The sequence below is a fragment of the Folsomia candida genome, unplaced genomic scaffold (assembly GCF_002217175.1).
Source record: "Folsomia candida strain VU population unplaced genomic scaffold, ASM221717v1 Fcan01_Sc005, whole genome shotgun sequence".
NCBI lineage: Eukaryota > Metazoa > Arthropoda > Collembola > Entomobryomorpha > Isotomidae > Folsomia > Folsomia candida.
This window is the reverse complement of record NW_019091197.1, coordinates 4,427,425-4,441,254: the sequence shown is the minus strand read 5'-3', so window position 1 is coordinate 4,441,254 and position 13,830 is coordinate 4,427,425. Positions and strand designations below refer to the sequence as shown.

The 13,830-nt window shown below is 38.7% G+C and overlaps 1 protein-coding gene across 1 annotated transcript; it reads right to left on the bottom strand.

Annotated features, from left to right (window-relative positions):
• Positions 1-2,373: 2,373 nt before the first annotated feature.
• LOC110849828 lies at positions 2,374-3,718 on the bottom strand. Its single transcript, XM_022097282.2, has 3 exons — positions 3,262-3,718; positions 2,873-3,015; positions 2,374-2,812 (listed from the first exon to the last, which is right to left on the bottom strand). The coding sequence occupies exons 1-3, from the start codon at positions 3,575-3,577 to the stop codon at positions 2,534-2,536; spliced, it is 738 nt and encodes a 245-aa protein (XP_021952974.1). The 5' UTR covers positions 3,578-3,718; the 3' UTR covers positions 2,374-2,533.
• Positions 3,719-13,830: the final 10,112 nt, after the last annotated feature.

Here is a 13,830-nt window from a genome sequence, read left to right as displayed (position 1 = left end):
TCACATAGTGATTTTCTCGTCTCAATTATGGCTCAAAAAGTTCCTATCTCATATGACCCGATACTCAACACTCATCGTAACATTGGACACTCTCTTATCCATAAATCTGTCTCGAAATTCTCCATCTGACGTATCCATCTATGGCGATCTTCGCTTTGTCCTCGAATTAAATTGGAACAACGAACAGCACTTTACTTTAAATTATCTTTGTCGAAATTGTCACCTCTCCAAATTTTATACCCCACTTTGGAAACCTTATCAAAATTCGCAACATTTTTATAAAAATCTCGACAATTTTCAAGGCCAGGAATTCCTCACGTGGGACATTGAATTAACCGGGCAACCCAACACTTTCTACCTGGTCAAATATCAATTCGCCCAAAGGGACGCTAATCGTTTCATATTCCCCCAGTTGCTAGCGCTATTCCACTTCTCGGAGAAAGTTAACGGGACATTTCACTCCTGTCCAGGACATCCTTTATCACCCACAGTTAAACCAACACCAAACTGTTTGGCGGGGAAGATGAATTTCTTCTTTAGTACGAGCGATTATGATGAATCGTTTAGAAATAACCATCACCGATTTTACACCGATGGTAGATTTGAAATTTCCTTCCTTACGTACAACTATTTGCACCCGGGAAGTTTTGTATTTACCGCGTTAATAGGGCCCATCGGGTTTGAACCTTTACTAGTCACGATCGCCCTTCTACTTGGAATTTCGACATTGTGCCACCTCTTATTTGCACATGAGAAGCTATCCCACCCAAATTTCGTCCTCCTTTTTGCAAGTCCACTTCTCAGCCAGGAAGTAAAAATGAACTCTGCTCTAAATACTCCCGCCAGTCTTAAGGGTTTCGCACTAAAGTTCGTTTTCACAACTTGGCTCGTGTATTGCCTAATTGTCACAGAAATTTACCGGGGTAACGTGTACAAATATTTATTCCTCCCCTCGTACACCGCACCCCCACAAAATTTCGACCAGCTGATTAATTCCTTGGACTATTCGGTAACCACGACGCCTGCCAAGTTCAAATCCATCACTTCTCCGGGCTCTGAGCACGCCGCAATTTTTGCCAGCATGCTGGAAAAGTTTGAGCCGAAATCCTTTATCATGTGCTGCCCTGGGCGTACGTCGGACATTCTCGACTTATTCGTAAACCTGACCACAAAACCCGTCGCGTTTGTCGGGGCGACGGAGTACGTCCAAATATTGGAAGTTCTTTTCCGCCAAGTCGTTGGTCCGGGGAGTTCCAGCACATCGTCGGACGTCGTCATGGGGAACAAGGTTTGGATCTTGTACGATCGACCGGGGCTGGTCGAAGCATCCGATGTCTTTAAGGGTTTGGTTGTCTCCGGAATTTTGGAGAGGTCGAGGAAGCGTTTGTACGGGACGTGGGCCGAGATTTATGTGAGAATGTCGTTTCACTGGTCGGCCACGATGCAACGTTTTTCTGAAATGTTTGGGTCCGGAAGGGGAAGCGAGCGTGGAGATAGGCGGGATGTGCACGTGAAGGTGTTAAGGTTCAGGAATGTGCAAGGATTCTTTATCATTTTATTGATTGGGGTAGGGTTCAGTTTGGGAGTGTTTATAGGTGAGATTTTATGGGGGAAGGGGAGAAATAGGGTGGTTCGGTTTAATCAATCGTTATAACTTTGACCTCCCTGAGGAACACGCTAATTAAAGCTTAAAGGCTTTGAGTATGATAAGTTTTGAGGGCAATTATCTGCCACGAACCACGAATTACTAAGCGAACAACGATCGACCATTACATAGATAAATATAATTGTAGAAATTGTAAGTTAAAATTCTTATGATAAAGAATTCATTTCTCAATTTTTTGAAAAATTGTAATTAGGGTGACCATATTTGTCCTGACTAAAACCGGGACATTTTTGGCCAAAAAAATTTTCCATAATATCTAGTGCTTGGCGAAAAAATTTTTCCATAATATCTAGTGCTTGGCGAAAAAATTTTCCATAATATCTAGTGCTTGGCGATCCAGAATTTTGAGAATGAGCCAGGAAAGGAAATTAAGTAAATATTAAATGCCTGTTACTAGTATTTATGTACTAAAATATACTTTTTCATCAATATTTTGGCGAAAAAGTGAAATAATTAAATTTTTCCCGACGATTTAAAAAACCGGGACACTTTATCAAAACCGGGACATTTTCGGGACGCCGGGACAGGGTTTGAAAAGCGGGACATGTCCAGGCTAAACCGGGACGGATGGTCACCCTAATTGTAATCATGTTAGTTCGTCATTGTGTACTAATTTTCAATTTTGAATATGGCATTTCATGCACATGGTACAGTATAAGGAAAAACATTGTGACCCAAATTTTTGAAAATAACAAGTTCATACCAAATGTTTTTTTTTCTAAAATTGTTTTTATAACAAAAACTTGTTTATTTGCAACCAATAAATTTTTAGCTGCATGTCATCGATCATGATAACTTCACATTTAAAAACGTATTCACATTTATATTTAACCAGCAACAATATTTCGAGCAAAATAAATTATTAATTTACACGACAGCCTTAAAGTCTAACTTTACTCGGAGACAACTCCTCGCTATGGGGCCAAAGGGTCCGTGATTTTCCAAGGTCTCACACTTACTACCCACCCCGGTAATTCTGTACCCGTTGACGACGTCCTCCTCCATCGTGACCTCGGGTACTCCTGCCCAGTCGTAGCTCACCTCATTAGCAAACTCAGACCCTCGGATGTCGAAACTGGCCACGAGCCTTTTCTCCCCCCGCTTTTCCAGCTCTAAATTGTGACCAAGTCTGCATTTCTTGAAAACCTGAGAAAAATTGTGATTTACTGAACAATTGAGTATTTAATTATCCAAGATTGACCTTACGTCTCCATTTTCCCCGATCAGTTTCCTCCGACAGAGTTGCCCACCGATATAATCCGTCGCTGCAGGTTCGTGATCCATTGCGGGGTACCAAATCGACAAGTATGGCGTAATGCGATCGAGTTTCACGTAGCGTTGCTTACAACCTGAAAGCATAAAAAAGTGACGGATTGAAATTCAAAATTTTAGTTATTTTCGTCACAGTTTTGTAATTTATTTTTAAGATTATTTAACCATTTTTGATTCAATTTTTTAACTGTAAGGCTTGCATTTAGATATTTGGTTTGATTAAACTCTGATTTTAAATATACAAAATTCAATTCGAAAGTCCAGCTATGTTTACAATTTTGTCGCACAAATTATTAATTTTTCAAGTTATACATATGACAAACCTTGCGAGCTTCCGTAGGCAAGTCTCGGATCATTCCATGATAACGAGTAAGTAACTTGGACCGGAAGTGTATCCATTACACTGATATCCCAACCTTTCTCAACCTTAACGCTGACAAATACTGACACGTGCGTTGTCGTGAAATTTGCCTCCGTTGGATACATATCAGAATCATAGAAGAAATCCGAAATGGAATTCCTACAGTTAGCGTCGAGCTGGAGTGTCTTCGGTGCGGCATAAGCCGTATAAGCATTGGTAGCACTTATCATTAACACGGAGATCATGAGAATAGTGGCGAAAATGAATTTAATCGACATGCTTATTTGTTTAGTGTCAAATCAGTTTTTGATAAAAACCTGTGTTAAAAAATTACGAAATTTGTACTGCTGCTAACATGTGTGGACTTGAGGAACTTGGAAACGACTGTGACCAGTGGGATACACATTCCTTGTTAGACAGGATTTGTGGTGATGGTACATTTCTTTAAAGAAATATGAAGTAAATACATTTTTTGTACAAATGAATGTCTTTAGCTTGTCATACCTTGATAAAAATAACAACTCTCCATGCCCATTTCTTGGAAGGTCCATCTCCCATTTCTTGCCCAAGTATAAGGTGAACGTACTTACCTACGTGTATATCGCATTTTTCTATAACATTTACATGCATATTTATAGAATAAAATTCATATGAGAAGGGAATTAAGAGAATTAAAGCATGTAGACTTGTCTGGAAAATCGTTTCCGCTGTTTATGAATTATTTCGTTTCTTATTATGGGTTCTTGAATTTCATATAAATTACGGATAATGTATAACCTTTTCATGTAGAGAAACTTCCCATTTTGCCTCTCCAGGCACACATACATATTGAAAATTTGAAGCTACCAACGTTTTTGAAAGAATTTTTGAAAGTTCAAAGTTAAACATGCACACATACATACATACATGCATACGTTGAAAAAGGTAGAAAAGGAGGAAGTAAAGTATAAAAAAGAATAAGAAGTTTTACCAAATTTTGCCTTCAATACAGATAATTAGTTTAATTATCTTAAAACTACTACCTGGTTAGTTCATGGAGTTCCGTGTTCACTTGGATATCGCAAAAGTTAGAAATGGGATAATTCATAATAATTCACAAGCTCTCATTATTGCGATTACTAATTTTGCAGTGCAATTATTGTGTAAAACGAGACATGTTGTGTGAAAACTCTGGTATGTTATTAATCGTGAACTGCTACTGCCAAAATGTAGATAATCTTCCCTGCAGATACTTCGTAATTGGACTATTAGCAACTTTTCGCTGAGCTTTTACTAGCATAGCAAAGAATAAACCTTTACCCGTTATAAAAACACCGAAATGTTCATCACCCGATAATTGCATGACATGCACAATAAAGATAAGAATGTACAGAAAGGAACCAATTACCAGTGGCTTGGAATATTATCAATACATAAAATAAACCGTTTCCTTATTTCCATTTTTTTTAGGAAAAACTAATATTTCGGTAATTCGAAATTTGAATAACATACACATGCACTTGCTAAATTAAATTGTTCCATAAGTACATTACATATAAAGAAGTAAAATCACTTTCCGTTAAAAAATGTGGTTTCAATTGGCACCCACAGAGGCTAAAAACCTGACCCTAATCAATAAATCTCTTCAGCAATCATTTTTGCTCACTGTGACCATTTTGCTATCATTTGTCTCACCAATATCCTCAGCATTTTCCAACATTACACCGATATCATCGACATTGTGGAATCAAAATTCACACTCATTCCTTGCAAGACATCTTGATTCTAGCTCATTTCTAATAACATTGGAAAATTCTCACTTTTCCCACGACAAGGAACTCCTCATAATCAACATTATCAACAAAGTCTACAAACCTGTGACTCTCTACACTTATTCAAACCTTGGAAAATTTCAGAATTTCTCCTCGGCCCCAATCTGTAATAAATACAGCCAGCTTTTGAGGAACCAAAATATTATACTTTTCTCCACAAAAGAATGGCTACGAGATACAATTCGAAACATTTCATCGAGCAATCCCCTCTTCAAAATCGCTAAACTTCTCGCCGTTAATCTTAACCTCAACAGTTCCAAGTCTCCAACTGATCCAACAATCTACTCGGACATCAGATACGTCACTGAAATCAATTTCCTCCAAAAAACCGCTTTCTTTCTCTGTCGTTCATGTACTCCCACGTTTTATAAAGCCACGTGGGAACGACGATTTCGACAAAATCGGCATTTCACCGACTTCAAGAAACATCTCCTCCTTGCTTGGAATTCTGAACAGACAATCTCAATCCCAAACACGTTTCCCACTGTGCAGAAGCTGTTTCAAGATCGCTCCCTCCGTCGTTTCATGTCACCCCAGCTGCTAGCTTTGTTCCATCTCGCGGAAAATTTGAACGCTACATTTATCAGTTGTCCTGGTCAACCCTTGTTCACCTCGATCAATTCGCCTAACAAGAAAGAATGCGATTCTTCCGTTACAGACAAAACAACGAGTTTCTTCTTCGGTACGAATGACTATCTGTATCCGGACACAGTTCAAGGCTCGTCAACCCTTCTGAGGCATCACGTTTCGCAACGATTCTACACAGATGACCAATTTGAGATTGGTTTCCTCACCTACAATTTTCTACAACCAACCCAGCACGCTTTAGCCCTTCTTGTGAATCCTATTGGGATCAAGTGTGTTCTTATAACGGTCCTTTTAATCTTAATTTTGTCGATATTCTGCCATTTCGTTTACCCTCCTAACCACAATTCTCTCCCGCTGTCTCACTTTCCCCTAATATTTTTACAAACACTGTTCGCCCAGCAGGATCACGCCGTTTACAAGAGGTACAAATTTGACCGAAATTTCATTCTAACCTCTTGGATTCTGTATAGTTTCATACTAACGGAAACGTATCGAGGAAATGTGTACAAGTTTCTCTTTTCCCCAACGTTTGTAGTACCTCCAGCAAATTTTGCACGATTAGTGGAATCCCCCGAATACAGTAGTGTTACAGCATCTGACGACTTTAAATCTATACTTTTTTCGAAATCAGAGTACTCCTCACTATTTAACCGGACCCACAACAAGTTTTCGTACGGATCCCTTCAACCTGTCTCGCTCGGTCTTGGGGAAGGTTTGATTTCCTTGTTGAAAAACATGACAACGACGCCAACTGCTTTTATCGCCGCGAAAGAATATATTCAAATCTGTCAAGAGTTTTTCAATCTGGCGGGCAAAGGGTTGAACGAATTTACAATGTCGTCCGACGTAATAAGAGGGAAAAAGGTGTGGATCTTGTATGACCAGCCGGGCGTTGAAGAATCGAGGGAAGTGTTTAATCGTCTGTTGGTATCAGGGTTGTTGACCAGAGCAAAAGATCAGTTGAGTGGATCCTGGGCAAAAGCGTTTCTGAAAATTATTGTTAACGCGTCGGAAACGTTGCAGAAGTTTGTGGCGGGTAAAAATCATCAGAATGGTAATAGTCATGAGAAGATTCAAGTTCTTCGAATGGAACACGTGCACGGATTTTTTATCCTGCTTGGAATTGGAGCAGGAATAAGTTTCGTGGTGTTTGTACTTGAGAAGGTGACCAGTACTAGAATTCGACCGGGAAGAGTTGTTCCTTTTAGAAGGCCAATCTCCAGGAGTAAGATACCCCTGATCGTAATCGACTTTATAAATTAGACTTTTGCAAAAAAATTGCAGGAATATTTGTATGTTAAAAAAGCTCATTACTAACTTTGTATGCAATTTTCACATTGAAATTATGGTACATACAGATTATATCCTCATTGGCTTTAGCAGCTCTCTCCAGACTTACTACGTATTTACATAAAGTCACTAATAATTCTTTTGTGCTAACTTAAGTAATTTGTATGATATGCATGATACAATTCGATAATGTGTAAATGTCACATGCACTTTCTTTTGGTACAATTTGCAAAGGTTACTTTCACAGTTTGTATGAAATCGCACATGTTGCGTAATAACAACTTGGTTTCTAATAAAATATTCGTCTCATTTAGATCTAGTTGAGAGCACTCGTCTTCCTCGAATTTCTTTGTATTCACCGAGTACGCCTTGAAAACGGGAAACATTTATCTATCGACTATATTGATTTGTAATCATACTTTTCCTTGTGTTTTTTATGTAGCATTTAACAATATAATATTACACAGTACGTTTAAGTATGTATGTAAAATATCTGCATTTTTATTGTAATTTTTGCGTATTGGAAAAGTTTATATAATCAAAAGGCCTCGCTAAAAATCCTCCCATTTCAATATTGGAATTGAAATGACTCCAAAATGCATATCTGTGCAATTCTTTCTGCTTGCATATCTTGCCCATAACTGTGACACGCTGCTAAATCAATTTGAAAATTACGTGATCGTCGCAGGGTGCCATGATAATAGTGACATGTCGATTCCCGAGCTTATCACTCCGTTCCCTAAAATAATAATTCGTTGCCGCAGTAACTATTACGTGTCAATGAGTAAGTTTACTTTAAATAAATCCGGAAATTTGCCGTAATTATTAAATGGACGCAAAGAATGATAATGGTATACATATACGTTGCCACCTGGGAAAAATTAAGATTAGTAGTGACTAAATCTAGCTCCATACGAATTTTTTGTGGAGCTAGATTTAGTTACTCGTCAATTTGACCTGCATTAGAAAGTTTCAAATTATAACTACTTTCAGATCCCCCCGACCAACCCCGTCAACACATCCGCCACGGTGCACAACGGTTCACCCACATTTTCCACAATATCCACCACGCTTACGAAATCCACCCATGGAAAGAAATCTATGGTCGCTTAACCCTCACCCAGTACAAACTGGACTTTTTCACCTATTCCACCGATTTCTACACGAAATACCCACACTACAACCCCACCATCCTACTCGAAGACTACTGGCGATCCCAGTGGAATCAGGACAAATTCGTCATCAAATCCTCCTCAAGTCAATACCTAATTTTTGAATCTTTAATGCAATACGACCAACTGCCCACCTCTCTGCAAAAGGAGACCAATCACCCACCATCCATTCACGAATTCGCGGTCCTTTTCTACTCCACGCTGAGTGGGTGGGGTGGCTCGCGCTGCAACTTTTACACCTTTGACGAACAGCTGTACGAGTTAACCTTAACCTACAACGCGTTCGACATGATGTTTTGCGACGTCTTTAAATACTACAATCTCACTTTTATCCCGTATTATAATTTTGGCGAATTTCTTTACGTTCGCCCATTCCTGATTAGGGACGATTTGATCTCATCGTTCCCTTCGGATCCTAACGCGCTGTTTTACGAGTCACCCGGGATAACTTTCATCATTTTAAAAGAGGCGCCACTAGTCTGGGGGAATATTGCGAGACCGTTCGAAGTCAGGATTTGGATAGGTGTCGCTTTCTGTGGGGTTGTCATCCCGCTGTTTAATCACATTTTGATCTTAGCACAGACGATAAATGCGGGATCCTTGGTCGATAACTTGTTTAAGATGAACAACATTTGGAGGCATGAATCCACCACGCAAAAGGTATGGCTCGTTTATGTTCGAGTGTTCATGTTTTTGCTACTTTCGGCGTATTCCGGCATGATTTTGGCTGGATATCTGCATCCGATTTATTCCTGGACGCCAAAAACGTTTGCCGAATTGAACTCGACGACAAAGTTTTATGCTGCAATTGCGCGAGACACGGCGGTTAATAAGGATCTACTCGTTAATGGATACGTGCTTAACGGTGTAAAACTCTGGCTGAATAATGGCGTGGGAGACATGATAATTGAGAATCCTGGCGGTTTTTTCAAATTAGCGGAGAGCGATGAGTGGAACAGGTACAAACTAAAATAAATGTTGCTAAATTATTTTAATATGCAAATTTTCGCAATTTTTTTTCAGATACGCCATGCTGATGTATTCCGACAAGAAAAATTTTTACATCTCATCCCGCCACGAGCTGTACCACACGGCCAAGTATGTCCGTAATTTGCATACGGACAACGAAGTCGTCTTGCAAGAGATGCGATATCTATCGGTGACCCCAGGCGCGACGAAATTGCACTTTTTGGTCGACGCGATTCGACAAAACTTCGAATGTGGGGTTTACATCAGATGGAAACAGCTGCAGGAAAATTACTTCAAATTTGTCGCTCCCATCGCGGCGACGCGTTATTTAGAAGGAAAGTCGGATGAACCGGATTTACTTAGGTCGCTGAATTTGGGGGATGTTAAGACATTACTTTGTGTCTTGGCGGGTGGGTTGAGTGTAGCATTTTTGGTGGGAATTTTTGAATGCGGGGTTGGTCTACTGAGGGCTTTAGTTGCGTTGATTTGCTTCGTGATTATGTTGCTGATTAAGGTGTTTGGGGGATTGGCGAGCTTATTGGGTGCGTTGAGGGTGAGGTTGATGCATTGCAGTGAATTAGATTATTTTGATTGAGTAAAGATTGCTGTCAACAATTGTTTATTACGACGAAAAGAGTAAATTAGATATGCATTATCGTGTTAAAGATAAAAGTATTGAAATAAAGAGTGCCAGAAAAGTAAATCCATGAATTATTTCTAATGTTATTCTGAAAATTTGTAGATTCTTGCAAACAAGTAACCTTCACGTGAAGCATATATATTTGCGTATATATGAATGGAAATAACTTAATTTATGGGTCATAATTTTCTGCATAGTGACAATTTTTCCCATTTGTAGTAGTATAATTTTTATCATGTCTACTTAAAAAATCAATACATTATTAACTTGCAATACTTCCATAGTCACGAATTAAGTAAGTACAACCCAAACTAGAAAAATTATTCTTTCATTTGATGTTAATAGCCGGACGCCATAAAACCGCCATTGTACTGTAGAACAATTCATTTCTATACTTTAGACAAAAAGGGAGGGCAATAAAGGTTCCAGATATTTAATGGAACTTGCTACGCGTCTAAATAAATCTGCATCTTACAATTGGACACAATTTCCTACCAATTCGCACAAAGAGAATAAAAGACTGAAGTCTACAAAGAAGCACAGTTTATAAATTTTCCAACCCAAATTCAATAATTTATTATTTTCTGAATTTCACTTCAATGATAAGAAAATATTGTTATTCCATCTCAATCATCTCCCTCATTCTTTCGACCGCACAATTTGTGCAACAAGTCAGCACCACAAACTCAACCCTGCCCGAAGGTCTGTATCAAATTAAAAGCCACCCCAGCAACGATTGCTTAGCAGACGGTCATCATGCAAAACTGGAATTTCAGCCTTGTAGCGAAAGTCGTCGCGAAATCTGGAACATTGAAGATGTCCCCGACGGCGGAAAGGTCATTCGTTCCCTGAAACGGGATGACAAATGTCTTTCTCGGGGACAAACGAATACCGTGATTGGCCTCGCGTCGTGCAGTTCGCAGGATTGTGAAACCTGGATTTTTGAGCCATTTGATAACAACCTTTATCAACTGAAGGACCCGAGGTCGAATAATTGTATGGCGATGCACGAAGAAAAGTTCAAACCGGTGTATCGGAAATGCAATCAAGATCAGAAGTTTAGTTTCCATTTTGTTCGAGAAGAATTGGAAGAATTGGACTAAATTATTACTTAAGTAATTGTTCAAATATACAAAAACTTAGAATTGATGTAATTATGTTTTTTTTAATAATTGGATATATTTTCCCAATTAGTAATATACTTGTTAGGGAGCTGATTCTCCTGTTTTCAACTTTTAATTTTCTACCTTCCCTTGATTAGATAATTTCATTAATTTCACTCCAATTATTTACTCGTAGGAAACAAACATGCAAATGTAAAATTTTGTTACATGTGTATCATAAAATGCAATCGTATTCGTATGTATATTAACAAAATTTTTAAACAAAAATTCCTCAAAGTTCTTCACCTAAAAAATTGTACAATTTCGAACATTACTATCTGCCATGCATAAAATTAAATTACATGTAAACTTTTATATGTAGGAAATGTATAAAGAAAACTATTATTACTTACTCAGAATTTGCACTCAAACAAACGCATATTTTTGAGATTGTAACCACATACAAATACACAGATATGGAGATAAGTATATATGCGTACATTTCATTCAAAAACAAAATTTGCAAAGGTTACAAAGAGTTCAAACAATTATCATCATGTTTATTTAGTAAATGCATGTAGTAATCAGACGAGGGTTTGTATTATACAGAACACTATTCTCTCTCTCAATTGAAACATACATATAATCCTCCGTTGTATTTGCATACGTCAAACCCGAAATGTTCACAGTCATATTGATCATTCTCCAAAGTGAGGTTGTCATCAGTGAGATTTTACACTCGGTTTTTCCTGATAATGCCGAGCATTCAAGTTTCTTAAGCGAAATCATCGATATCGAGGCCTACAAAATCTCTTGGGAGCAGGGTGCCCATGTTGAAGAAGTGCTATTTTACCTTTCTCGCAATCATGTCCCCATTTATCCCCATTTTCCCTCTAGGCGAAAATTCGTAGCTTCCATAAAATTTTATCTTCCCCAGAAACGGCAACCACATTTTATCGTGTACTCGTCTTTGACATGGCTAGCTGAAACTATTGCGAACCTGACTACGCAGATTACAATAAACGTGATGGAGGATATCATCATCTCGATCAACGTAAACCCCACCAAGTCAAATGCCGCCGCAGGATTTCCATCTGATCCATCTACCTACGGAAACCTCCGGTTCGTCATAGAAGTTCATTTGCGACAGAAAATATCATTATTTCTGTGTCGAATCTGCTCACCCGAATTTTACACCGGTGTCTGGAAACGTTTCAGAAAATTCAAGAGTTTCGAACGAGATCGGATAACCAACTTCCATGGCTACCAGTTAAACGCTTGGAACGTCGAGCAGGTTAATCAGCCAAACACGCACGTGAGAGTTAAATCACAGTATGGTCACCGAGCTTATAAACGTTTCATCTTCCCCCACATCTTGGCCATGCTTCACTTCTCGGACAAAGTGAATGCAACATTTGTTAGCTGTCCTTGTCACCCCACGCAAGCTAACCTTGATTTTCACTTTTCCACGAGTGACTATCACTTCTCAGAAGTATCGAGTTACCCCAAACATCAGTATAGACAACGATTCTATACCAACGACCGATTTGAAATCACCTTCATAACTTACAATCATCTGAAACCAGACAGTTTCAAAAATCTTTTAGTTAATCCGATCGGTTACAAGTGCTATTTGATCACCATTTTTATAATGTTAGGAATTTGCATGTTTTCCTATCTTTTCGTATCGTTCGAAACAAAACCGCGAATCTCTGTGTGTACCTGGATCTTTGTAGTTACTCGACCACTTCTCGGGCAACATGTTATCCTCCCAAAAATTAGTCAACGCCACAAAACCCCTCTTAATTTAGTGTTCTTCGGGTGGATCTCATACTGCCTCTTGCTAACCGAACTTTATCGTGGGAATGTCTACCAGCATCTCTTCGCCCCTTCGTACACCTCCCCACCAATCAATTTCTTTCAACTTATCAACTCTCCCACGTATCGCAGCCTGACGCACGAAAAAACACACAGGTTAAGTCTCCACTACTTTAAAATATATGTACTTTAAACCTTACTTTATTGTTTACATTAAAGGTCAATCCTCTCCCCAGAATCTGAATACGCCGCCATTTTTATGGAAACGAGGAAAAAATTCGAGAAAAATCACAACCCACTAAACACTGTTCAAATTCTGAAAAGGGAAGGTTATCTAAATTTATTTAAAACACTAACTACAAAAGAATCCGCGTTTGTCGCGTCGATAGAGTACATCCAACTGTATGAAGAATACTTTTCCCGCCTTTTCGCTTCTAGCGAGAATAGTATCGTCAAGTCGCTAGATGTCCTAGCGGGGAATAAAGTTTGGATTTTACACGACCGCCCGGGTGCATCAGAGGCGAGGTATACGTTTAGTCAATTATATTCCTCCGGAATTTTAACCAGGTCAAGGAAAATATTGTACGAAACGTGGACAAAGGCGTTTGTCAATTTGATTTGGTCACCAGCTCTGAAAGCAACAATAGAAGAGAGTCTTGACTTTGATAAGGGGACAAGTTCCCTGGATGGAAAGAAGGGTGTTAAGGTCTTGAGACTGAAGCACTTGACTGGACTTTTCGTAACTTTCGGGGTGGGATTGGCTCTCGGGTTGGTACTCTTTTTGGGAGAGATTGCTGCAAGTGGGAAATATTAGGAATTTTACAACCTAGCAGTACTTACAATATTATCTTTGGGGCATTAAAAATTGAGTAGAATAAGTAAGTATAAATGCCAATGTTGAATGCGGATAAATCGTATTAAATTTTTACATTATTTCTTACATGTACAAATATTTATGAATGTATTTCTATCCGATTCGTAAAAAAACGTATGTATGTATGTTATATTGTGTACATATGCTGCATGGTTAGTTGTGCAATTGCATGCATTTTCTGTATACATATTTATTAAGTTCGCAAAATAATTGCGATACGACAACTGTTAACAGTATATAAATAAGCATAGAAAGCATTGACTCTC